General features: G+C 40.8%; 1 protein-coding gene across 2 annotated transcripts in view; it reads right to left on the reverse strand.

Moving 5' to 3' along the window:
• The window catches only part of LOC148323134 (contactin-associated protein-like 5), a 168,410-nt gene that overhangs the window by 12,051 nt on the left and 129,218 nt on the right, over nt 1-27,141 (reverse strand). For both annotated transcript variants that reach the window (XM_088314685.1, XM_088314686.1), the window contains 9 exons: nt 25,744-25,900; nt 25,114-25,241; nt 23,850-24,020; nt 22,900-23,118; nt 20,840-21,079; nt 5,768-5,986; nt 4,125-4,258; nt 3,117-3,204; nt 2,829-3,029 (listed from right to left, as the gene is read on the reverse strand). In XM_088314685.1, coding sequence (XP_088170811.1) covers nt 2,829-3,029; nt 3,117-3,204; nt 4,125-4,258; nt 5,768-5,986; nt 20,840-21,079; nt 22,900-23,118; nt 23,850-24,020; nt 25,114-25,241; nt 25,744-25,900 — 1,557 coding nt within the window. The remainder of the gene's footprint in view (nt 1-2,828; nt 3,030-3,116; nt 3,205-4,124; nt 4,259-5,767; nt 5,987-20,839; nt 21,080-22,899; nt 23,119-23,849; nt 24,021-25,113; nt 25,242-25,743; nt 25,901-27,141) is intronic.

Genomic DNA, 27,141 nt, shown 5'->3' on the forward strand with positions numbered 1-27,141 from the left:
GGGGTATGGCGAGTATGCCATGCTTGACTTTGAAAACAGAAATTGACTCACTGGGGTCCGTGCATGACACTGACATGTAAACTTCATGCTCTCCCCTTGTGGATGATGATGTAGTCGGCCATGCATGTCATGTAACGTGGGCAATTGGAGACTGCCATGCACCCTGATCATGCGTCTATGTGTGACTCCAATCAACCAACCGTATTACAACCCCTCATAATGAAAACATGATTTATTTATTTATTCATTTTGGGTACATGTATTAATTAGGGAGAAAAATACGTGTGTTGCAAGTATTTACGGCCTTTGTTCAATACTGTGTTGATGCTCCTTTGGCAACAATAGCAGGCTCAAGTCTTTCTGAATTTGATGCTACAGGCTTGGCACGCCTATCTTTGGGCAGTTTTGCTCATTCCTTTGCAGCTCTTGTCAAGCTCATTCAGGTTGGATGGGGAGCGTTGGTGCACAGCCAATTTCAGATCTCTCCAGAGATGTTCAGTCGGATTTACTGTAAGTCTGGGCTCTGCCTGGGCCACCCAAGGACATTCAAAGTTATCTTGAAGGCACTCCTTTGAAGTCCTGGCTGTGTGCTTAAGGTCGATGTCCTGCTGAAAAATGAACCGTCTTCGTCAGGTCAAGAATACTCAAGAGCAGGTTTTCATTCAGGGTGTCTCTGTGCATTGCTGCATTTAAAATTTTCCCGTTTTGATTATTCTCCCAGTTCCTGCTGTGAAAATCATCCCCCCAGCATGATGCTAACACGACCCATCACTGTATGGATGGTATTGGTCCGGTTGATAAGTGATGACTGATTTCCTCCTAACATCACATCTGGTATTCAGGTAGAAAAATGATCATCTTTGTCTCTATAGATCAGACCAGAGAATGTTGTCTGTCATGGTCTGAGAGACCTTCAGGTGCCTTTGGACTCAGTCTAGACAGGTAAACAGCTTCCGTCTGGCCACTTCACCATTCAGCCCTGATTGATAGATTACAGAAAGATTGTCCTTCTGGAAAGTTCTGCTCTTTCTACATAGGAATGCTGGAGTTCTGACAATGTTACCATCAGGTTGTTATTCAAAGAATAAAGACCCGTCCCTCCTAATCACTCATTAATGATGAGTGGCCAACTGGGGGAAGAGTACTCCTTTCACAGATGATGCGCTCATTGGTATCTTCAAACCAGCAGACATTTTTTCTGAACCCTTTGCTAAATCTGTGTCCTGTGACAATCCTGTCTGCGAAGTCTACAGACAGTTCCTTTGATTTTACGCTTTGTCGGCTTTATGACATCATGTCAATTGAACCTCCCAATGAACATTAGTCACGGATGGGTACTTGGACTTAATGTTTGCTCGTGCTGCGGCTCCTGATTGTGGTGGTGGACAGCTACTCCGTCCTGCGGGTCATTCTCTAACACCGGGGAAACATCAAGCGCATGCTTTCGACTTCGAGCATCGCTCGCTTCCCCCTGGCCCGCCTGCTCTCCAGCCAGTGCGAGAGGCTCCGCCACTGAGCCCACCGCAAAAAGAAAATCCTCTTCTCACTCTGTAGTAGTTTCGTATGGCTACACCTCTATTTGTAGCTCCTCAATCCATTCCTTGTATTCTGTCCCCGCTTCATGAATGGTGGCATATCCTCCAGCTATTGATGTTATCGGACAGTGCAGGACAAGGTGGTCCATATCCTGCGGGTGATTGTGGCATCGTGGGCAAAGGGGGCTGTCGAGATATCCCCATCTGTGGAGGTTTGCAGCGGTGCGGCCGTGACCTGACCTGATTCTATTGCAGTAAGTCCACTGCTTCCTGGTCAGGGAGGAGAAACCTGGGAGCTCGAGGCTGGGGTCAGCGACTAAGTGTCTCCCTCGCGTGTCAGAGTTTAACCACTCTGACCTCCAGGATTCGTTGATTGAGAAGTCTAGATTTTCGCTCCGGTAGAAGGGTCTTCTTGAGGACAGCCTATTCGTTAGGGGGGCGTCCTTTATTACTTTCCGGAGTGGTGTATCAGCTTCCGTTATTCAAATGCGTTGGTGTTGCCTTTGCGTTGCCTGTTCGCGTCGGAGGGAGGGAGGTGGTATAGATGACATGACGGGCAACCAAGGAAGCGGTGTGGACCTTAGAGATCCGCTGATGATGCGCATTGCTTGGTTCAGCTGGACGTCCACTTTATTGACGTGTGCACTCCGCCCCCAAACAGATGCGCAATACTCAGCTGCGCTGTAGCACAGGGCTATTGCAGAAGTTCTGAGCACTGCCTGGGAGGCACCCCAAGTTGTCCCTGCTAATTTCCCTATAAGGCCATTTTGCTTTCTCAGTTTTGCGGCTGTGCCTCTCAAATGTTCTTTATAGGTTAGAGACCTATCTAGTGTCACGCCCAAGTATTTTGGGTGCGCGTCTGTAGGAAGAGAACTCCCATTCAGTTTCACGTCCAGACCACGCCTCGCCTGGCGGTTGTTTAGGTGGAAGACGGAAGTCACAGTCTTCGTTTGATTCATTTTCAGGTACCACCTCTGAAAGTACCTCCGCCTCTGTGGAAATACTTAGCTTATGGTACATGTCCTCATATCGTTTTTTTTACTTTATTAGGAAAATGCTAATTTTGGACAGGAACGATATGCAGAAGTATTTTTTTTTTTACTTTATTAGGAAAATGCTAATTTTGGACAGGAACGATATGCAGAAGTATCATAAGTTTTTTAATAAAGAAATTGTGTTCCAATGATAATTTAAGGTAAAGTTAAAATCTTGAACATGATATTAGTAGCGATAGCATTTTTAGCCAATGTTGAGAGGTCAAACACCAAATTTCAAAGTCAACTTTCAGCACACCTTGCAAAGATCGCGAGGAAGAGTCTGCCAGTGCACCGCAATTTGATTGCACCAATGGGCCGCGGACAGTGACCAATGAGCTTCCGTGGTTGGTGAGTGCTGCCTTTAGCAGCGCCACGTTGTTGAACTGTACTAATGAAAGGCATCCCACGAAACCCTTCGAAGCAGCTTCGGCTACCTCCTCGTGGAATGTGTCCAAGCCTGTAGAGATACAGATAGTTTATATATGTATGCCTCAGACCCCTTTGTAGGTTTTAGTTAGCACCTTGAGCAAAGTAGAGGACTTACTGATGACTTTACCCAATGTCAAAGTTCTGATCAAGACTAGTTCCCCATCAAAGGATAGGGTGTATTTTCTGTGGATATCCTGGTCCACCTGTTTGAAGGGAAAGCAGAAACAAATCTATCACAAGTGCAAAATATAAAGCGACTAGTTAATTACTAGTTGATTAATTCGTGGATGGTGGTGTGTATGCTTGCTGACTAATGGATGATAATGAAGCACTAAAAGCTTTGAAGCAAGGTGCAATTGTTTTAGAAAAGATTCAAGACAACGTTGTCTTTAGTGAATTTAATGTGTGTAATTCCACAAACATTGAAAAAAAAACACATTTTATTAATCAAAAAGTGTGTTTTTGTAAACACATAACACATCTTTGAAAATAATTGACTGAAAGCCATCAGCTCACCTGACCCAAATGCATCTGACACATCCTTTAAGAACAAATGTGAAATAAGATATTGAATGCTTGTCTCAAAGCATCCTATTCTACTATAATAGCTGTCTTATGGATGACAATAAACTAGTGGAAGCTTAGCTAGCTTACAGCATTAGCGTCTGACCCGAGGCGCTGACTTGGCGTTCGGAGCCACACCATCTTTACGACGACCACCATGGAAATAACTCATGTTATCCTTGGCACCTTTTGAAGCTGTAACAGCTCCATGAATATTTGGCTACTCTTCAAAGCTATAAACTAAACTGGCCATCCATGCTGCTGCCCTTAGTCAGCAGGACACATTACATCCTCTATTTGTCATTAAGTCTTTTCAAAGTGTTTGGCTCCAGATGCCCCACAACACTTTTTAAACACTTGAAAAGTTCTTCCCGGGGGAGTTTTTTTCCACAACCCGGCCAGCCTCATTAATACCAGGCCATGAGGCCTTTGTGAAAAAGTCTCAATTTGCATAATAAAGTAATTAATCAATGCTAATGCATTCTGACAGACACCACATTGCTACTGGAATAAAAGCATGACATTTGAACACAGGTCCACCCACGTGTGCCTTTCTCACCTGTACATAGATTTTCTCCTCCACTCTGTGGATTCGTACTCGGTGGAGTCGTCCATCTGCCAGGTTAGTGGCAGCGGGGCAGAAGACGTCTGGCTTCCTGTCAGTCTGCAGGTGGTACCAGATCTGCAGACTCCCTAAATGCAAGGCACGGACAGCACAAACATGAACCGCGTGGCCCCTTTTGTCTTTATTTACGTCACATTCGCTTTTGTCTGATGGAACTAACAAGTGTGAAAAACAAGCGGTGTGAGGAAATAAGAAAGTTGCAGTGCTGTGCAGACACGTCAAGTCAGTCTTCAAAGAACCTAACATATAGTCAAGTTAGCCTTCATTGCTGAACAAGCATTTCTAGAGACTGTCCTAAATTTCATCTTAAAAAAAAAATTAAGAATATTTAGAATCCTAAAATAATGCAATATAAATCATAAACATTTAAGACACTTAAATCTTTGAAGAATTTTACACGTGTTTTGTAAACAAAAAATTCAGTCTTTAAAGAACCTAACATCAGTGTTGTGATCAACATTGAAGACAAAGGCTCTGACCAAATTCACAGGTTGAATTTTCAGCTGCATTTTTCTGCTGCATGACGTCACTTTGTGCGTGACTCGACCACACATAGTTCCCAAATTCTCGGAAGACAATTCGCGCGCTGAGTTCTTCAACGCCAAAGGCTCCTCATGTAGCTGCCGTGGACTGCATAAACCGTGGCGAATTTGTACAGAATTAATGTGAATTTGGACACCACATGTGGTTGGGTGGCGCCGGAAGTGACATCATGAGGACAAAAATGCGGCATTCGGAGGACCCACCCAAAAAAAAAAAATACACGTTTTTGTCAAGACATGAAGACAATTCACAATCTTCAAAGAACATAAAGATCTTGGAGAAAATTTTAGCAAATCTAAATAGGTTATTGTGAAACTTGTAGACATGTCTAATGGACCTAGTACATAAAGACATTTTCATAATCTTCAGTCTTCAATGAACACAACATAAAGTAGATTTCTTTAGTAAACATAGATCATTTAGACGGTAGTTGTATATCTTTGTTTTTTTTTTACGTCATAGAATGCAGAAGGGTCTTCCGCAACCTATGACTGAGAATCAGCCTTGTCCGCATTGTAAATCATGTCAAAAACGACCAGGAGGTGGCAGTGGTGTATGAGATCGGCCAGCATCACACTGCTGAAGAAGATTACAGTTAGGTGGGGGGAGCAATGTTGGGGGAGTGCTAGAGCAGAGTTATGGAACCGTGTGCAACCTGGAGAGTGTTAAAAAAAACCTTTCAGTGAAAACAATTTTGTGCTCAATTGACCCAAGATAAGTAATTTTGTAAACGTCGAAAACAATTTTGTAATGATGAACAAATGAAGCTTCATGAAGCCCTTTTGATAATTTTTTACTCCTCTAGATGGCAGTCTTGGTTTAAGGATGCAGTGGAAATATAATCAATTTCCATTGCACTTGCTTTTATCTTTAAGTACTTCATGAAGCTTCATTTTCCCATCACTGCAATTTAGATTCTTCCACTTAACAGTTATATTTATAAGTAGTACAGAGGGCCACTAGAAAAAAAAATTCACCACAGACAATTAAATTCTTCAAATTCTATCAGTACAAGAGCTAATCTGTGCACGCACCATTCCTGGCCACAATTACAGCAATGTACTGGCGGCTGAGGGTGCTGACAGAAAACAGCATGGCAGGACTCTGCGAGGTGATGAAGCTGAATGAAAAGTCCTCTCTGGCCCGACTGCTGCTGCTGCTCTCCGCCTGCAAGCTTTTGTTCAGCATCACAGAGAAAGGCTCCTGAAGTGTGTAGGTCAGCGATGACTCTTTGTCAAAGGACACCGACACCTCTGCGAACACACCACAACCACAATTCATGTATGATTGGTAAAGAACATATAGACCATGACAACATCGGGCACAGAAATGAAAACAAAAGACTCATTAAGTAGCTGAGTGCTCTCCCTTTTCACTCCCCAGTAAATGATTTGATTACAGTGTTCACTCACTTTTCACGGGTGATAAGTTACATAGGCTGAATTCCAAAATAAATGTGAGCGGATTGCGTGCACCCTCCACCCAGGCAGAGGAAACTTATGTCCCGAACAATGCCCCTCACACAGGGAGCAGACGTGAAAAGCAGGGAGACGTCAAATTAAAAAGCACCTTTTTATTGAGCTTAGTTTACTAGATGATGCCCTTCTGATTGGCTTTACTTTTGTGTACTTTGTTCTATCTCAGTCTATCTTACAGTCATTCAAAGTGATCAATTGTTACAGATGACCGACACCATTTTGCATACTACTATTAATGGCTTATTCATATTCATATATAGTGGTGTAAGAATACTGCATCCAAGTAAAAATGTCAGAAAAATAGCAGATGGGGCCACAGAGGGACAAGGAGTGGCCTTGGCCACCCCTGGACCCTCTGTAGCTCCGCCCCTGCTCGCAATAATCAAGCAGCACTTGTGAACAAAGTTCTGAGTTTAAGAATGTTCTGAGTGAATAAGCCCATGAAGCGTACTTGTGAATGCACCCATGTTAAGGGGACAAGGATTTTGTGGGCGGCGAGCTCCAAAGTGCGGACAGAAATAAGCTCCACTGCTTCACCCCGATCATTCAGAAACTCAGAGCATTGTTGAAATGTGTCGTTCTGTTATTCAGAGTACACCATAAACGGAGTGCTGTTGCGCGCTCCAGGCACTCCAACTGGGGACAGAGTGCGCCAAGCAGTCCAGATGGAAACTGTTCAAGTATGAGCTGCTGATTGGTTTAGAATATAGGCTGTGTTTGGAAATGAATGAGATGGGAGCACGCTCTGCCTCTCCCAACACAAACACAATTCTCCTGTAAAAAAAAACAAACAAAACAAACAAAAGAAAAACAAAAATACATTTCTTCAGACAATTTTTGTCTGGTTCAAATTAGAATGAAGGGTAAAAACATAAAGAGGTTAGGTCACAAATGACTTTAAGAGGGAAACCGCAATCACCAAACCGTGAAGCAGCAATGGGACGTTAGGCTGAAACCTCTTATTTCATAATTTGGTAAATTATATTTTCAAAACATATCAATTGACTTTTGGTCATTCTCCGCAAATGTGTGTGTGTGTGTGTGTTAGTTTTACAAATATTGACCCAACTAAAGTGTGGGGAAAATGGCTTGCTTTCTTAATGGGTTATTTTTTAATGGTTAACAAACTGTCGCGTTTTGGGCGATGAAAAAGTGATGATTTTGGAGGTACAAAACTTCCTCCTGAAGCCCGCGGCATACAATATGTACTTTAAATACATAAATGTTTTCGTAAAAATTGAAGTTCTATTTAAAAAAAGCTTTTGTAGCTTTAAATAGCACATCTGAAAACCATCGTGCAAAGCAGTACCAGCGTATTGCAGGTCAAGTAGGAGGCAGCAGTGAAAAATCTCTGCTCTGGAAAATATTTTTCCAATGCCAACAAAAAATATTGCGAAATATCATCTATTCAAGTGGTCCCCAAATTTTTTTTACAACACAGAGCAGTTGAAACAAGTACATGGTTTTCGCAGGCTGGCAATCATTCAAAGGGGTGTGGATGGGTTGCTATGGGAGGCGTGTTGCATGATCAAAAGATGACACCACTGATTGCATTTGCTGCTTTGGCCCGGTGGCGGATGCACAGATACTTAGTAGCGGCTAAATTGCTAATGAGATGTTGGCAGCCTGTGCAAAGTCCTCTCGCATTATCATCATATGGGTACTACTTGTTAAAAATAATTCAACAATGGAGTGACTTAGTTGCCTATCACAGCCAGTCATGCCATGTCACCTATAACAAAACTATTTTCAACTAATTTCCATGCAAGTGTCTATGTCATTTTAGTGCACTGTAATAAAAATGCTGGGTTTCCTGCATGTGCTCGGGGCTTTTCTCAACTAATGACGCTTGTCGCTCATTTCCACTTTAGTTTTCCAGCTCTTTTTACACTTTGCAATCTCTTGGAGTGAAAATGCAATTTTGCATCAGCTGTTTGAGATTGTAGTTAAAAACTAATTTAGAATATTAAGCGCGACAATATACAAATTTGTCAGAGAGAATGCAATTAGCGGTAGCTATTTGGGATTTTTATAAATCAGTTCGTAAGTGTTTTCAGAAACGTTTACGAAAATGTACCAATCAATGAACTTAAAGTGTTTTTCGTGAACTATTGTTAACATTAAAGATTAAGTTCTTAGTTCACCTATTGTAAATGTTTTCATAAAACTATGTACGGTATTGAAGAAAGATAAGATACATCCATCCATTTTCTACAGCTTATCTGTGGTCAGGTCATTGAGGCAGGAAATCCCAAACTTCCTGCTCCCCAGCCACTTTGTCCAGGGTGTTCCCAGACCAGCTGAGAGTCTCCCCAGCATTTTGTGGATGTCCCACAGGGCCCTCCCATTGTGACATGCCCTACCAAGGAGGTGTCTAGCAGGCAACCATATCAGTTGCTCGAGGAACCTCATCTGGCTCCTCTCGATGTATAGATGCAGCGGCTCTACTCTGAACCCCTCCTGGTTGACTGAGCTTCTGACCTTATCTCTAAAGCCCATATGCCACTGAGCGGCAAAGGTTTGTGAGTGTTTGTGCACAGCTTGAATGTTGTTGTTTTTTTTTTTTTGTCAGAGTTTGGTTGTCATTATCGCCTTCAAATTTTGAACATGTTCAAGACAAGAAAAACTGTTTGTGACTATTCAAATTGTTTGTGAATGTCCGGTGAACGCGGCAAGGGGGATGACTGGTTAGCATGCCTGCTTCATACTACAGAGATGCAGGGTTTGATTCCGGGCTGCGGCCTTCCTTTGTGGAGTTTGTATGTTCTCCCCATGCCTGCGTGGGTTTTCTCCGGGTTCTCTGGTTTCTTACCACATTCCAAACGCGTGCATTATAGGTTGATAGAACACTCAAAATTGTCGAGGGGTGTGACTGTGAGTGTAAATTTCTTGTTTGTCTATGTGTGCCCTGCATTTGGCTGGTGGATCCCGCCTACTGCCCGAAGACGGTTGGACTAGGCTCCAGCACGTCCACCCTTTTGAGGATAAGCGGCTCAGTTAATGGATGGATGTCCAGTGAACATCTTTGTGACCTTGAACGAATCCTGAGGGGAAAAGAAAATCAACATACACTGCCTTTGCAAACACCTACTGCACAGTGGGATACATATTTAAGTGAGAGTCCAAACAGCATGCAGAGAAAACTCATTTTGACCAGTTGTGATTGTATTCTTCATCCAGTATAGGGTGGGAATGGAGAATAGAGCTTTGTCTTTTGGCCAGGTGTTCCAAACAGACCCTCACAATATGTTTGGGTCTTCCAGGTTGGAATATAATCAAAGTGAATGCCTTTAATTGTCACTTTTGCCATGTGCAATGAGACTGTCAGGCATCTTCCTCGATTATCGGAGCCAACACACCATCTGTCATGATCCGTTTCCGTTATGTCTTGTTTTTGTTTACGTTTGTTCAACTGGCGTGGGGGGCGTTCCCTTCCAGCGCGTGTCGTGCTGGCTGGAGAGACGCACCCATCAGCCACGCACCTGTTACTCATGGACGCCTTGATCACCTCGCTGCGGGAGAGACGCGCTCGTCAGCCACGCACCTGTCTCTCGTCAACCCACTAATTACGTCACTATTTAAGCCTCCTTCACTGACTACTCGTCGTCGGTGCATTACCCTTTTTTGATTTCACTGTGCTCTTTGTTCCTCGTCACGCTCATAGCTCATGGTTATTTGTCACTGTCCCTGTTTCCTAGTCAAGTTTAGTTCTGTCCAGTCGCGTTTTGTTCATCCTCATTGTTCTGCACCTTGCCACCTTTGTTTGTTCCTAGTGCCTTGTTTCTCGTATTCTTTGGTTTATTAAATTCCCTTAAGTTACCCTTGCCTGGCTTCCCTGCATTTTGGGTCCTCTTCCGCCTGGCCACCCGCCGATCCTAACACCATCAGGCGCTGAACAGTTAACAGTTCTGTTCAACTCTTCACCTGAGTGTCTGAGATGTGCAGCCGCATGTCTGATGACATGACAACAAGGTCAATCATTGAATTAGTGTTCTTGATGCAAAGTGGACAGAAAGACATCCTAACGCTCAATAGTGTTCATTATGGATAATTCACGACAAGAAGTCAGTTTCTCCCAAATCACGCCCTTACAGGTCTCACTGTCAATGCCCATATTGAAGTACCCCAGTAGAACGTAAGACACCAGCGGGAGCGCAATTCGGTATCCCCACCATAGACCCCCAAAAGGCTGGGTAGCCTTAGCAGTTGTTTGGTGCATTGGCACAAATAACAGTCAGGAACCACTCCACTATCGTGGTGGAGAGGCGACAGGGGTAAACACCAAGGCAAAGGCACAGAGTCATGGGAAAACAAGTTTGCCCACGATTGTATGCACCTTTCACCTAGGGCAACTCTAGAATGGAAGAGATTCGGACCTTCTTAAGTGTAAGATAAGCTGAACATCCCAATAACCTCAAGTAACTTTATGTAATCAGTTTGTGCATTTCTAATTATGTTTTTATACACTACTTGTATCATTAATGATTGCACACGTTTTAGTCTAATCGGACATGCATTGTCAGTTAATCTCCTGTCTTCTGGTGATTAGTTTAGTCTAAAACAGACCACCATTGTCAGTTACTCTCCTGTCTTCTGGTGATTAGTTTAGGCTAAACAGACCTTCATTGTATTTTAATTTCTTGTCTCCTGGAGATTCTTGAGTCAAGCTCTAATAAAAGCAGAGCCGGTGGGGTGGGGAAAGAGGGGGAGTCGCACGGAGTGGCTGTGAGCGGGCGAGCTGCCTGCTCTCTCTCTCTCTGTCCCTCTCCCTCCCTGCCGGACGGTGGAAATGAACACCATGTCTGGTTCCTTCTGGCCTCTCAGCCATCTTTTTATTTCGGCCGATACCTTTAGTAAGTTATTTCAGTAAGCTCTCCCAAAAGGCGTCAGGGCATTTAAACCTGACATTAAGAAAACTGGGTCTAGAGCCCAAGCTATGCGTCAGGGTAATTATATCTAGTTGGAACCTCTCCAACTTGCACTTCAGGTCACTTCCTTGCCAGAGTACTGATATTCCATGTCTCTAGAGCTAGCTTCTGTAGCCAGGGATTGGATCGCTAAAGTCCCAATGGTAAGACCATTAATAGAGGTACCGACGTTGTCTCTTTGGGCTGGCCTGGAGGGCGCACCTCATCGAGTCGCACCTCAAGGCCCAGCTCCAGAGGGGGGCCATAAGATCAGCGTCTGGGCAAGGGAAACCGTCATCCAATGATGTTGTTCTTCTTGGGTGGTTCAGAGCTGTGCTTTGTCTGATCCCTTATCTATAACCTGTGTACCCTGAGTGACCCTACAAGAGGAAAAAAGCCCATACTGTTTCGCTCCAATGGACACCGGGACACCCAAACTCCTCCATCATGATAGACATGTTTTTATTACATTTTGAAAAATAAATTGTGAAGGCAATTTAATGAACATGAGTTCATGTTTCTGGAAATAGATAACTTAGGTTTTTCAACGTATCCAACTTGTTTTTGGACACTTAAAACACGAGAATCTTCATGTGTATATGTTGGCGTTTACATTATCTTTGAAGAAAATGTATTTTTCAAGTAATTTAGAGTTTCCACAAACAGTAAAAACCAATTCAATAAACGTAATGTTGTAAACATGGAAGAAAAACCGACCAATTGATCTCTCCAAAGATGGTCTTTGTAAACATTGTAGATGATTTAGGCTCTTTTCTTGAAATACTGAATGAACATAACGTACATATTTTCACCGAAAAAGAAACCTAATTAAACACTGGAAAGACTTCTGCCTACTTTATGCGCAATAATAAATCCTTTGATTTCCATTTATTTTGTTTGTACTCCTTGCTGGTTCAAATATTGAACTTCAACCCTACTTCATTGGGTGTAAAAACAAGAATCATCATTAATGACCCGATTGAAGTCTCATACGTATTTGACATTAAATGTAAGAGTACATCGTATGATCTCAATGTGAAATGTTCTCGCCATGAGCACACAACGTTCTTTGGTACCCAATGCGATCCTCCAGAAAACAATTTGTTTGCCGTCAACAACAGCGGCTGCAAATGAGAATCGAGCAATTGTCGTCACGCTGTGAAGTCACGCTTGATTTATATCATCCTCCCACCACGCCACATGGCTTCTTTCTTTCTACATACAGACATCATGGGCTTGGGTGCCACATTTTCTCTCTAGGCTGGGTGAGTGGACTAAGACATTCGTTTCAGAAAGACGTGTCGTGCATTTAAAGATCTTACGCTGTTTGAAATAAGGTAACATGTCAACGAGTGTAACTCAAGAAAGAATCAACTAGAATTATGTATCCTGAATATATAATAATCCAAAATGTGGAAGCAGCGATGGCATCCAAGTGGAGCCTTTGAAAGAGCCACTGCTGTAATGAGAAATGGCACAGTGCTACCAAGACCTCATTTTAGCCAACGTCAAAGGATTGACTCTGTCTGCCCTGTCTTGCAACATAATTCTGAAAGGACAATGGTGGTGAGAAGGAAAAATGATATAATGACATGAATATTGTGACTAGTGTGATGCGTTTTAGTTTGCGTTTGACAAAAAGGAGAACTTGAATGACAAGCAAAAGAGCCACCATTCACTTATGAGTTGGGATGAAAAAAAAATAAAAATGCTACACACTACATCAGCAGTAAACGCATTGTTGTCGTGGTTAGAATGTGTACCTCACAACTTTGAGATTTGGGGTTTCAATGTCAATTTTTTCTGGATATACCTTCCAACGAAAATTTTAGACTTGATTTAATGGATTTTTAGAGTATACATGCACAATGTGTTGCGTGCCTTGAAGACAACATTGTGCTGTAACAAGTTGCATTGAGGTCTACTGGAAGAAATGCAGGCTAATTAAGGCAATGTTCATACTTCAACTCAATTATGATTTTTTTTGACCATATGCAACCCATATATGTTTTTCATCCGGACCAAACAGCACAATTTATATTCTATTTTTTAAATCTAACCCGGAATTCTTTCATAAACGTGGATTTAAATTTAATAGGTATACAATGCGTCTGAAGTATGAACACTCATCCGCACCATGCAACCTCCATGTCATCAAAAGCTCAAAATGCACTATGTGCAGGCCGGAGACTAATATATGGTACGTCAATAAGCAAAGTTGTTTCGAGTAACAGTTGTTGTCTTTACATTTGAGTTTAATTTAATGTCATGTCATGTCATCATCCACAACGCTTATCCTGTACAAGGTCGCGGGAGGGTGCTGGAGCCTATCCCAGCTGACTCCGGGCGAAAGGCGCACTACACCCTGAACTGGTCGCCAGCCAGTCACAGGGCAAACATAGACACCGTCACTGAGTGGAAACTGAACCCACGCTCCCCGCACAAAACTCAGGCGAGTGTACCACTACATCTACTTGAAACATGAAGCATAAAGTGACATTTGTGGTGATCGTTGTAATTCAGCCACACAGACAGGGCATTTATTACGTGCGGTAATGAAGTGACGTCATCGAGGAACGTTGCCTCATATCCCCAAAAATATTTTTACCTCGATATGTGAGGCCCCAACAGGCAGACCAGATTTACTAACGTAAACACAGTTTCACGAGATGTCCTTTTATTTATCTATTTTTTCTTTTTGGGTGCGTGCCACTTGATGTCGTGTCACAGCATGGACAGGTTCAAAAGAAAGGAAACACAGTATGTGTTGCAGCACTCTATGTGTTAAAGTAGCATTTGTTTGAATGTTTAATAATAATAATAATAATAATTTGCCCTTTATTAGTCCCACAATGGGGAAATTCGAGATTCGAACCCAGGCCTCCTGGGGAGACTGGGTCCTGAACGCGGCGCCTTAGACCACTCGGCCATCCCTTAGAATTATAATATCCATGCTAACTTTTGTTAGGCCGTCCATGGCGTTTTGCATTATGCGTCAGCATTAAGTTAACATACAATTTTCGATGAAATAACTTGGTTTGATTGAAAGCTTTGGTTTAAATATACTGAGTTTTATTGTCTTGTGTTTTCTGTGTCAGTCAGTGTGTTAGTTTTACAGTAATGTTAAACTAGGAGTGACAAATAAATGACTTAAAGATTAAAGCTAAATGATAAATAAAGCTTGCACTTTGCGTCTAATTTGGAGAACTGTTCAAGTGCGAGTGAGAACATTGGTAGTAACAAACACTTACAAATGTGTCATAATAAGTGTATGTCATTTGTATGTAAAATATTTTTTGTACAGTTCTGTCTATAACAGTTCAAAATGAATCTGACCTGAAATGGTTATTAGATTTTACTGTGTGTAATAGCCGATGAATGAAACCTAAACAAGCTGATCAGATCTAGATATTGTTGAAATGTAGATTGGCCTTCTAGCACCTGCCCACTTTGTGGTTGCTACATGCCCACTCAACTCCAGAAAACAGCCTAGCGTCAATGTACACAGCAATAACTTGATTTGTCCCCGTAAAACCTCAGAAGAGTTCAGGAATAAATGTCTTCACTTCATTTTTGTAGAAATTCCTTACCATTTTGGAACCAGAAGTGAGCTGTGTTGGGGCACATTTTTGTGAAGGATGACTTTGTAAACATTACTCAAGTTCGTACACCGCCAGCTAGTCTGGCAGCCCTCCCAGTTTTATGCCATTGATGATATAGCTGACTGTCAAGGGCAGTGAATGTGTTTAAAAATAAAAAAAAATAGACTGCTGCCTATCAGCCGTTGTGAAATTTGTCACTTGACTGACATAGAGGCAGCTAGTTCTACACTTGTTGCAATGCTCAAAGCGCATATATAGGGTTCATGTGCTTATGTAAGCTACACCAACATATACAGTATTGTACATATAAACAATTCTGAGTATATTTTTGAATAAATAAAGTAGGTAGATCAAATAGGTTCGGTAATTTAGTATTTAGTCATGGTCCCTTTTTGTCCTGTCATGTTTGTGTTTGCGCTTCATTCCGGGTCATGTCGTCATGGCTGGAGAGATGCGCCCACCAGCTACGCACCTGTCACTCGTCATGCTCTTGATTGCGGGACTATTTAAGGACTTCATGCCGACAACTCAGTGTCGGAAGATTCCCCTTGCTCATGATCCCAAGGTGTGAATTGTTAGACGTCTCGTTGTTGCTTTCCGTGATTTAGGTCCATATTCATTCGTAAGTGTTTTTTCTTGTTTATTGATTATCTCGGTTGTGCTTGTTCGTAAATTGGCTTTCCCTGTCCTTCAGCGGCAAGCGATTTCCGTTTCAATTTTGTTCCTTGCCGTTTGCAAGCGTTTTTCGTTCCCGTCGTTATTTTCCTGGTGTTTTTCCACCAGCGTCCTTTGTTGCACTTTGCAGGTCTCGCGTATTAATTATATTGTTTTTGTAAAATAAATATATTTGTTAAATACATTTTCTGTGTCTGCGCTTGAAAGAGTCCTGACCTTTTTCCGGACGTTCTGTTTCCCTCACAGCATCCCTGGGATAGACTAGCCCTTTCTCACGACGAAGTAAACTCAGCTCATGTTCCCGATAGGTCTTGGGAACCGCTTTATGTTCTGGGTTGCAGCAGACAATGGCTACGATAACATAAACAAAGGCTTTGTTGTTCCTGTGTCGTCACCACCTTTTGAAAGACATGTTAAAATGGTAGAAAGGGAAGAGAATTTAGTTGGCAAATAATTCAATGCTTGCGAATTCTGCTTCTCAATCATAATAAGGGACGAGACCAAAGGATCAAAATGCGAGAATGCGCCAAGATATAATGCACTAGCAATTAGAGCAAAGCTTATTTACATATTGAATTTTATTGCGAAATCCTTATCTGCCAGGAAAATTGAAACCATTATAATATCTTAAAAAAATAGCACACTGGGCATTTCCAACCCAAATTATCTTGAAAATCTGATAGATAATAAGGATTATATAAAACAAAAAAACAGGTGTGGTATCATGATGGGAACTTTAAAAACATTTTTTTATATGGCCTCTCTGTATCTCAGATTGTTAACTAGTGTGGGTGGATGTGGAACGTGTCCCCGCAGTAAACAAGGATTCACAGTACACCACTGTAGTGTTTGTGCCCAATGACTGACTGGTGACCGGACTAAGATGTACCTCATCTCTTGCACGAAGTCAGATGGGATAGACTCCAGTTTACTGTTAATTAGTGATTAGATTCGTGGTTGATTTTCATGCTATAGTTGCGGGACAGATAATAATGTGGTTTCCCCTGAAGGAACAATTGTTTACTCTTTTTCAACAGTCTTTTTCTGAACTTCTCCTTGCCTTGCAGCAGTCTGTAGCCCAAATCTGATAGAGTGCCATCAGGATGTTTATAGCAGAAATAGTCCCTGGTACAATGTGGTCACAAGAAAGCAAACATGTGCCTCTCTCAAGAGTCTTCTCCTGCAAGGGATGAGGGGGGGGCTAAAAAAGTCAATGATCCGAAACGGTAAGTCGTTTAGGCGAACCTACCGACCGAATCGGCAAGATAAAAGAAGCGGGTCGTGGTAGATAAAATAAATGGAGCCCAACAGGGCCGTTTAAAAAAAAAAAAAAAAAAAGAACATGGCTGAGAGAATCTCCACACTGCAGGGAAAAAGGGGAACAAATGATTGGACTCTGCCTTCCAGAGAAATAAGAAGCTTGCCTTAATCCTTGCAGAGGACGGTGGCAAGAGAGGACACAAATATGACGCGTAATGCGTCGTCAAGGTGACAGCTGAACCTTATTGATATCATTTCAGTAATAAGTGGGTGTAAATGTTGTTTACACATTTGGCTTGTCACCACTTAGTCTCCAGAAAGAGGATTATTATTCCTAGCTGTGATCTGAACGGCCGCTTTATGAAAGAAGTGTATTTATATTACATGGATCCCTAATTTAGGGTTAACTGATTGAATATGCTAATTAGTCATGAAACATTTTAGGTTAATAAGGTTACAGTGGGAGTCCATGCCTTTGTCTAACAGTATCATCTAGAGCAGTGGTTCTCAATTATTTCCTGTCACGGCCCCCCTACCAAGAAGAAAACAATTTGCGCCCCCCCACCACATTTGTTTTACATTTTGTACTAATGTACATGTTTTTTGTATATTAATGTTAGATTGTCAATATAATATCCCTTAACAAAGCTAAATTGATTAAAAAAATATATCATTTTGAGCATGACTATTGTGAGGATCTCGAAACTCCGTACTCTGTGGTGCAAATATTGATGAGATGATAAATATTTATTATACGCTTTTTTCTTTAATTTTATTAACATGAAAAAACCAAGCAGTTATTAATACATACATAATATAGAAAAGACAAAAATAGCCAGAGGGATTTTAAACAAAAATTCTATATAAATAACATAAAGCAACTGTTTTAATATGTTTACTATACAGTCTTTTTATGTTTACAATACGTTTGACGTCGAACCTCTTCGTTGTGATGACGTCAGCCATTTCCGTGTTCCAGCTTGAGAGCGTCTGCTAAATTGCTCACGTAGCCAAAAAGTCGAGCGTCCATCGAAACAATTCATTTTAGCGATTAGCACGCTTAGCGCCTCCTTGCTCGGCTCCTCGTTTAGAACGCTACTTGTTTGTGGAGTCGTTTATTTCCCATCACGTAGCTTGTTGCTTCTGCTGTGCACGGACTTCCATATAGTTCAAATAAAGTCCGTTCTGTTGCGGCGCAAGATAGCGTGGCGCGGGGCATTTAAGGAGCGGCGAAAGAAATCATTTCCGGGTAAACGAGTGACAGGGCGACGCTTTTTTTTAATCAGTACTGCGTGACAGGGCGACTCTTTTTTTTTTAAATCAGTACTGCGTGACAGGGCGACACTTTTTTTAAAAAAAAAAAAAACAGTACTGCGCGAACTAGAGGCACAAAAAGCTTTGACGAGCTCAAACTCGCGTTGTCCAAACCATGCAAAAAAACATGTTCCCCAGGGTCCCACGCGCCCCCCTCAGCATCGGGGTATGCCCCACTATTTGAGAATCACTGATCTAGAGTGACTTGGTAGCAAGCGCATAACATGAGACGCAGGATACATATTTACTCAGTGCTAGTTTTGTTTAACAGTCACAAACAAACGAATGAATTCAAATTTTAAATGCATGACGTCAGTCACTTAAGAGCAATATGAAAAGTTCATTGTTCCCCCAACATGCTCGATAGACTAGCTGAGAGTCCCATCGAGCCAAAGGTAATTGAGAAACACAGAACATCGCTATATTAAAAACAAGTGCTTAATATTTTTTAATACCGTCGTCATGAAGTCATAGAGTAACCTCTCCAACACAAGTGGAGGTTATTACTTAATGAAATTATGATCACGGTATTTAAAACAACAACAAAATATTTAACCAATATGAAGAAGCAAAAATGGACACAACTGCGGTGGAGAACAGCATCCATGATACATTACCATATCTATTTTGTCAGTATTCTTGTCTTCTTGCAAATTTTTCCTTTGATCTAAAATATATATTTCAATATTTTATGTTGCTTTTATCGTCACAGTACGGTAATCCCTCGTTCATCGCGGTTAATAGGTTGGAGAATGCCCCGCGAAAGGTGAGCTTGACTTTTTTTCCATTATCATTATTTTTCATTTTTAATTTTGGGGGATTTATGCCTCAATCACGTTGAGAAACAACAATCCTCCACTGAAGGATGGTTCCCAACCATCTATAATACTTGTTGGACAAAAAATTAAAATTTTAAAATGCTAAATGAAGAATAAATACCGAGCGAGCTGCAGGCTATGTGAGGAAAATGATCTACAAGCCCAGCTGCGGATGATTATGATGGAACTATGGCTAATAACTATTAAGGTTTAATTGTTTATCCTAAAATTCCGCTCAGCCACCCAACAAGCCACTGCACGCTGCATTTTAACTAAAGGTAAAATCCTGGTAGATTAATACACTTTTAAAAACTTCCAAAATAATAATTGCTTAACTTTTGCTTTGCACAATAACATCAAAAAACCTTTAGATAAAATGCAAGGTAAGTTTTTTCAAGACAAACTTTAACAAACATTTTAAAATTTTTTTGCTGATGTTTTGTCGTCCTTGTCTTGCTGAGTGAGCCGGATGGCTGGGCGCTCTGCTCACAGCTTCTGAACACAGCTGTTCATTGTCCGCTCATCCGGCCTGACTAACTGAACGGCACTTTTGAATAAGATTGAATTTTCGAACAGAATATTGTTCAAAACTGCCGTTCATTATCGTGGACAACACAGGTGAGATAGAACAAGTGAAGTTGCTGGGTCGTCGCAGCCAATCAGCTGGCAGTATGAATCCACTCATGCTCTCATTGGTTGAGCTCATGCCGGGAAGCAATGATGTGCCTTATATTTTGCTAAGCCTCAGAGTCAACTGTATTTTTTTCTTTTGCTTTCTTTTTTTATGAATATTTTCGAAAAAACCTGTGAAGTTGCAAAATGTGACGCGAGAAGTGGCAAGGGAACACTGTACTTACAAAAGTTTGAATTGCTTATTTCCCATTGCATCACAACAATATGCACTCTTTGCAATGCACAACCAATATAATTTGATGAAAGTTGGTACGTTGTGTTTAGGTTCAGAGACTGGGTTTAAAGGGAGTAGCTTGCTGCTTGCTTTGAAAACTGTTAGTTCCGCTGTGGAGTGTAAAGAGACATCAGTTGCCTTCATCTCCACACTGTAACAGCATTCATTTCATCCGGTGTTTTGTGACTGCATTTAACAAAAGCGTAGCTCCGGTTTTGCATAGCTTAGCCTTAGCATGCCTTCCCTTATAAATAACTCCTCCTGCTCCTTTTGATTAATCAATTATTGATAATTGTGAGCAGTGTCGCTTATTCGCCACCATGGAAGCGATGATCAGGGACTTAAAGAGAAGTGGCTGCTGTTTGTACACGGAAGCATTATAAGACATCGACAAACGCTATTGTGATTAGTTTGTAGATGCCAACTCTTATGTCAGCCAATCACAAGCCTTGTACTTGCAAACTCCATGTTAATCTAGTGCGCATGTCGTCTTGTCCTCTCCGGAACATTTTCGACCTCTGTGCAATGGTGTAACAGATGGGATCTGCCCGCAGCAAATGGCCAAACCAGAACACTTGGCAGCCACAACAAGTCTCTGTGCAACCTGCCTCTAACTTGAAGTCCGCTGGGATAAACTGGGCTGACTGGCAATCTTAATGAGGACGGTAGAGAAAATAAGTCGATGGGTGTTTTTCAGTGGACAGTGACGACATGCAGTACTGACAAAACATGGGCGTGATTATCGATTCACATACAATACAGAAAATACAGGTTATACTGTTCGGTCTTACTATAAATGTGTTTTTTCCCCTTTCATTCGAAAGTAACAACTTTATTCACATTTTCTATTTGTTTTCAGTTAATTTTATTATTTATATATATATATATATATATATATATATATATATATATATATATATATATATATATATATATATATATATATATATATAAATGAACTTATATAGGGCAATGATATTCAAGAATGAACGTGGGAAAGGTTATAGAGGGCCATATTTGTTTTTTATGAGACCCATGCAACAATATTGCTATCAGTTGCTGGAATATGCATTTTTTATTGTAACAGACATCATGGAATACTGCAATATTGATATCTCTAAGCATAATACTGCATGGAGTGTTACCTTGGTTACATGAGATCCCGGCATAGGCCGACTGGGAGCAGTCACACGCGTAGCCGTTGCTTTTCTCAATACAACGGCCCCTGTTATGGCACAGGCTGCTCGAGCCACTGCAGTACCCGGGGCACCCGGCGCTCACGCCTGGCGTCCCCTTGGCCCGCTCTTCCAGATCCAAACTCCGCCCATTCAACATCAAGCTCCTCATGCAGCCCAAGAAGCCCCGCTGCAGCGAAGTTGTTCCGCCTGCAACGACAGCAATTTAGCCACGTCATGAGGAATTAACTGCTTGATTTGCTTCATTTTAAGGTTGTTGTGGATTCATAATTAACTGTAAGAGAATGGATCAATTTATGAATTTATTTGAAATGCTACCTCATTATCTCTCTCGTCTTGGACTGACTGGATAATTCCAAATCAATCTACTTCTCACTATGACAAAGACCCAACAGAATCTCAAACAAGCATCTAGAGCAGGGCTGCCCATTAAGTAGATCGCATATACAGAATATTTGGGTTCATGCAGTTATATTGTACTTATAAAGAATACTAAGTATATTTAAAAAAAATAAAGAAAGAAAGTTGGTAGAACCTAGAACTCAGGGATATGGCCAAGCCTTGATTTGTTCATACGTGGAATGACAGCTAACGCTATGCTAACTAATTGAGCAGCAGCAAAAGACTTGAGGCACACGTTACCAGCGAGTGGACAACGGAGGTACTATTTTCGTGCTTAGCGCAAGTCTTGCGCAAGTCTAACGCAAAGAATATAGTCTAACTGAGCTAATGGTTGTTGTTTTCTTTCTTTTTTTATATTCTTGCACTTTGCAGATATAAATATGGCATCCCCTCATTTTTATGCTGGGCAAAATCTACTTTTTGTGACCAAATATCCGGTGCGTCAGGCTGTGTCTAATATGAATGAAGTGGGGGCAGTTTTTAACTGGTACAGTTTTTACATTTTATTTTTTATTAGTCATTACGGAAGCATGGAAGTGCCGGTCTGCGGTAAACATTTTTGACAGAGCTATGTCGTTGGTAAAGCTGTTCCATGTTCTTCAAAATTGTTCCAATGTATTGGTAAAGTTATTTGATTGTATTTGGCAAAGTTGCTCGAACGTATTAGTAAAATGTATGCTAAATTTTGAAAAGGCATAATTTCTCATAGTGCCACAAGGAATTGAGTTGCAAGTCAATACACCGTGACATTGTGGGAAAAAATACATGGCCATGATGAGAATCGTGCTGTTTTTAGCATTTAGCCTACATTTTACCAAGATGTTCGAACAACTTTACCGAATACGTTTGAACTACTTAACGCATTCAAATGACTTTGCACTACGTTCAATCGACATCGCCCAGTCAAAAATGTTTACTCCATATTGGCAGTTCCACGCTTCCATAAGTTGTCAGACTCACCCCAAATAGTTTGTTGTAGAATAGTCCGTTGACTTTGTAAAATGAAAATAAATGCTTGTATTATTTATTAAAAAGAAAATCAAGTCATATAAAAATAAAAAACTAAGCAAAATTACAATTTATTTGTTATGTTCTTTTATTTTGCAATTTGACTCAATAATATAGAATGTATCATTAAAAAAAAAAAATTTTTTTAAATTGCTTGGTTCAACAAAAATAGGTAGCAATTTAACAATGACTGCCATAGGAGGCCTCAGTTGAGGACATAGACTGTGTGCGTGTGTTTCAGGTACGTCAAATTTCCCATTGTTCTGATTCAACAAGCGGCAACAAGCGACTAGCAGCAAATCTAGCAACTACTCCTGTTGTTTTTGAAGACTTTTGGAGACTCTGTGACTCCTTCCAAGCTACAATTGAAGTAGGAGATATTCACTGCGTTTGGGCAAAGCTGCTGCTCCTTGATTCTCCCTGCGAGTCTCACTAATTGACTAAGCCACTGAATTGTGCTACTCAATTTAATGTGGGGGGATTCATCAGCATACACACAGGCCTCATGGGGACAACTTCACTTAACAATCAAGTGAAAAAGTAAAAAGCATTATGCTGGAATATTCGAGAGTCAGTTTTGTTAAAGAAGGTGTGCTTACCTACAAAAAGCTGGGTGCTTAGCTTTAAGGGCAGCTGACGGTCCGCGGGAGCTGACAGGAAGCGTGCAGGAAGCTGGTCAACCAGCAGCGACGCCTCCTTGACATTGTGCTCAGCCCTTATGTAGTGCCACTGCCGGTCATTCAGCGGCATGTGCGACTTGATGGACAGGACCACCGCACCGCTTCCGACATCAAAGGAAAATGACACCATGGACGGAGCTGATTGGCCACAAAGAAACACACGTAAGAGGATGAACACAATTCGGGTGTGTATTCGCCCCTCGACACAAACAACGGCACAATCCCCCCCGACTCTGGTTTGTCGACAAAGCTCCCCTGTAATCAACAGTAAATAACACCACCACCTCTACTACAACAAACAATCCACGGCTGCACTTGCTTTTGAATAGAAATGCTCTGTGCACTCGTCATGCTGCCAGATAAGTACAAGCTTCACAAAGCCCCGAGTGCATTCTTTCATTATTTACATACATTTTCAAAGTAGATTGCATTACCCTCAAAGGAGGCTTCTAATATTCTAACGTGTGCAGGCTTTGTATGCCTTCATCGAGGTCAAATTCAAACACTTTCAACTATTTTCCCCCATACAGCTGAGGTATATTACATATTTATAGAAAACACGGCCATGCACACACACACCCACCCCCACCACCCCCACGCACACACACCCCCACACACACACACGTGTATATATATATATATATATATATATATATATATATATATATATATATATCAATAATGTGTTTCTTTGATTTGATTACATTAAAAATAACAGTAAAATAGCAATAATCACAATAATTGTAACTTAATTTGAATTGCGCATATTTTCTAATTATAAGGCATAAAAAAAAAAACAATAATCAAGCCTGAGTGTCAAAATAGCATATAATATAAGAATACTGTGATGCATATGACTGTTGACTCACTGCTGAGCTCCACTCTGACAAAGTCTTTGAGGCCCAGGCTCTCCACAAAAACTCCTGAGGGAGCGCTTGTTTTGAAGTAGAAGGAGATGTCTGAGGCAGGCTCGGCGGGTGAGGTGGGAAAATAGAGGTACGACGACTCTTGGTAGAAGGTGGCTGCATTCCACATGGACCCTGAAGGAGAAACAGACAGAAGTAAATGTATTGCTATACGTAATCAAGTATGGATGAAGAAGGATGAGTATAGAATGAGCACTCACTGTGTAGGACAATGAACTAAGAAGTATTAAAGACTACTTGAGCCGTAATTCAATGAAAGAAATTACAATCGTCAAAATGGGACAGGGATTAAGAGGTAAAATTGAGAGAGTGAAGTTTTGTTGAGCAAAGAAAAATTCTTTCAAAATATTATTTTAACAGTCTTATCATATTTCTTCTGGGAAGGAAAATCTGAACATTAACGAAACAATTTTTTCAGAAAATGTTACAAGAATAATAATTTTATAATACCATACTAAAGTCCTATTTTTACCAAAATGTTGCATTAGTACAAGAATGAATTAATATTTCCGAAAGACAGTTGACTTTGAAAATGAATTGAATTGAAATGACAATATATTTAATGATTAAATGATATGTATAATATTTGAAGTGAAACATGTTGGCACCGTCGTTTTTTTTCAGTCGTACTTACGTCATACTTTCAAGAAAACCCTTCTATAACAAGAATGAAGTTGTATTTGTTTTAAAAAATAGTTAAGATATTATGAATATTTTTTAGAAAAAAAAATAAAATAAAGTAAGACAGATATAAAAGGATGCCCATGAAGTCCCTTTTTTCCAGGAGAAAAACTACCAGCAGAATATGTTTTTAGCAAAACGTCACAATAAGATAATACATTTTTATTTCTTGTGAACATGCACTAATAATGATGTATTTATAGTATTTATTGGAGAAAAGTCAGAATTTTACCATAATGTAAGGCTATTGCTTCTTGTAATGTTACAAGAAAAAGTCTTTTCTCTCACTGTTTTGACTTTATTCTCAAATATATTGATTTCTCGTATGGTTTTCCACACATGGAACTGCACCACATAAGAGAAGCCTGTGGCATTACAGTCAAAACAGAGTCAGCTACCGTGATAGATATCAGAACAAATGAGTTGGTAAATTCTACAGTCTCTAACTTGTGACTAATTCAATTTGCCAGAGAGTTATTTTCCTGCCTGTGGTCAAGGCGTTCATCCAATATGAGTGATCACCTACTGTCTCCATAACAACGCAGAGAACCAATGTGGTAGATGGCCTGCGAGCCGGCTCTGCCGATATCTCCGATCACTATCTGGCTCACTGGTAGGTGGTCTTTGTAGGAGAGGACGCCTGTGTCGTTGGCCCTGTGACAGACATCGAACAAATGAGTGAATAAGCAAACACAAAAGGGGGGTGGGGGTGTCCCTCAGGGCCCGGACGCCTCGACGGGAATTGAGATAAAGGCTCCCATTCTTCTGCATTAGTGCAGAAAGCAGACTAAAGACATTAAAGCAATTCATCACGAGGGAGACAAGCGCCTTTGGAAATATGCAAACAGAGCTGAATCCAGGCTGGATTTGGAGTTTGGAGTGGATTAACGCACAAAATGCAAAAGCACTTCAAGCGTTTAATACGGCAAAATTCAAATGAAGGTTTATCGCTCCTTGCAAAATTTCAAATAGTTTTCATTATGTGTATCTTCAAAATGGACGACATTGGATAGATTGCAGCTTTAATATCGAACTATGCTTAGCATGCGTATGAGAATCATTAACTGACATTTTTTCCGAAAAACATCACAAAATGAAGGTGAATGAAATGAAATTCTCAAGATTACTGCGAGGCACAGAGTTCTTGGTAACATACCATATGTCTGCGTCTGCGTCACAATTGCAGAAGTAGTTCATGTCCACACAGTTCTCCTCCAGGCTGCAGGAGCACTGCTGGATTCCCGGCAGAAAGCCTCCCCAATAGCTTCGCCTCTCGCCACGTCGGTCCAGCCACCAGGACATTGGACTGCCATCTACAATTATGTACCAGTCAGTCAGATTGTCTAGTACTTAAAAAAAATTGACATTTATATCAAGGTGGCAAGAATCATCAACACATGGATACATGCCAAGAATTCATCCGATGCGTGAACCACCTGACAGGCCCATTGACAAGAGTACAATAGCAATGATCATTTCGTTCTAGGGAAAAATCTAACAGTCATGACAAGTAGTGCAACCAGAGAATTCTACAGCCTTTCAACAATCGACACATGAACACATGCCAACTGTTTGTCCTTGCCATGGCCTCTAAAACTGGGCATACATTTTGCAAATTAAGCCTCCCCATTAAGCCTTGAACAGCTCTTGCCAAGACTACCATCAACAGTGACTGAATCGGTCAAGGAGAGTCAGCTCGTACTCGGGCAAAGTGCAGCATTAATTGCATGGTTTTCCAGCTCGGAAGAGGACATGTTGTGGGAAAAAGACCATTTAATTAATTGCTTGTCTACGAATTCAGGTGGTCATCGTTTTAAAACAACATATGGCATGATGAGAAGAATGATACAAAGTATGCTAAAGGCAAAAATCTTGAATTTGTGCCAAACCTTTTCCAGCCTCAAGAACACTCTGATCATTCAAAACAAAACTTCTAGAATCTATACATTGATACACGGCAAATACAATGAATGACGCTTGGCTATTTGGGTGGGATACTGGCGAAATTCATGAATAACTGAAGCACATAAGCAACGGGTTACCACTATCGCTGCTCCAAGAAAGATTGGGTTGATTTGTGCAGTGTATTGAAAATATCTCCGAACATTAACCCTTTGATGATACATTCACAATACAGTGTACGTTAAAGGTCATAATGATTTTGTAATTAACTACAATTCTCAAACGACTGGTTGACCTTCCTTCTTCCGTACAGTAATCCACAAATAAATACATTTAAAATCAACCCTGAAATGACATGTATGAAACTAAATGAAAAACACACAAACAAAGGGCATTTAATTTAATAAATTTGAGTTGGCTTAATAAACGTAAAATATACTTTCAGTTACCGATAGTTATCTTTTTATTTTTTAAGGCGCTCCATTTTTATTTATTTCCATGCATCCATTATCCTAACTACTCCTTTTGTTAATTAAATATTTTTTTCAATTTTAGGTTTAGGTATTTCATTCATCTTTGTTAACCATAATTACCACTGTGACGCTACGCTGTACGATACACACAGCAGTTAAGATTTATGGTTGAGATTTCC

The sequence above is a fragment of the Idiotropiscis lumnitzeri genome, chromosome 14, assembly GCF_059441095.1.
Source record: "Idiotropiscis lumnitzeri isolate Australia: NSW breed Sydney's pygmy pipehorse chromosome 14, RoL_Ilum_1.0, whole genome shotgun sequence".
Taxonomy (NCBI): domain Eukaryota; kingdom Metazoa; phylum Chordata; class Actinopteri; order Syngnathiformes; family Syngnathidae; genus Idiotropiscis; species Idiotropiscis lumnitzeri.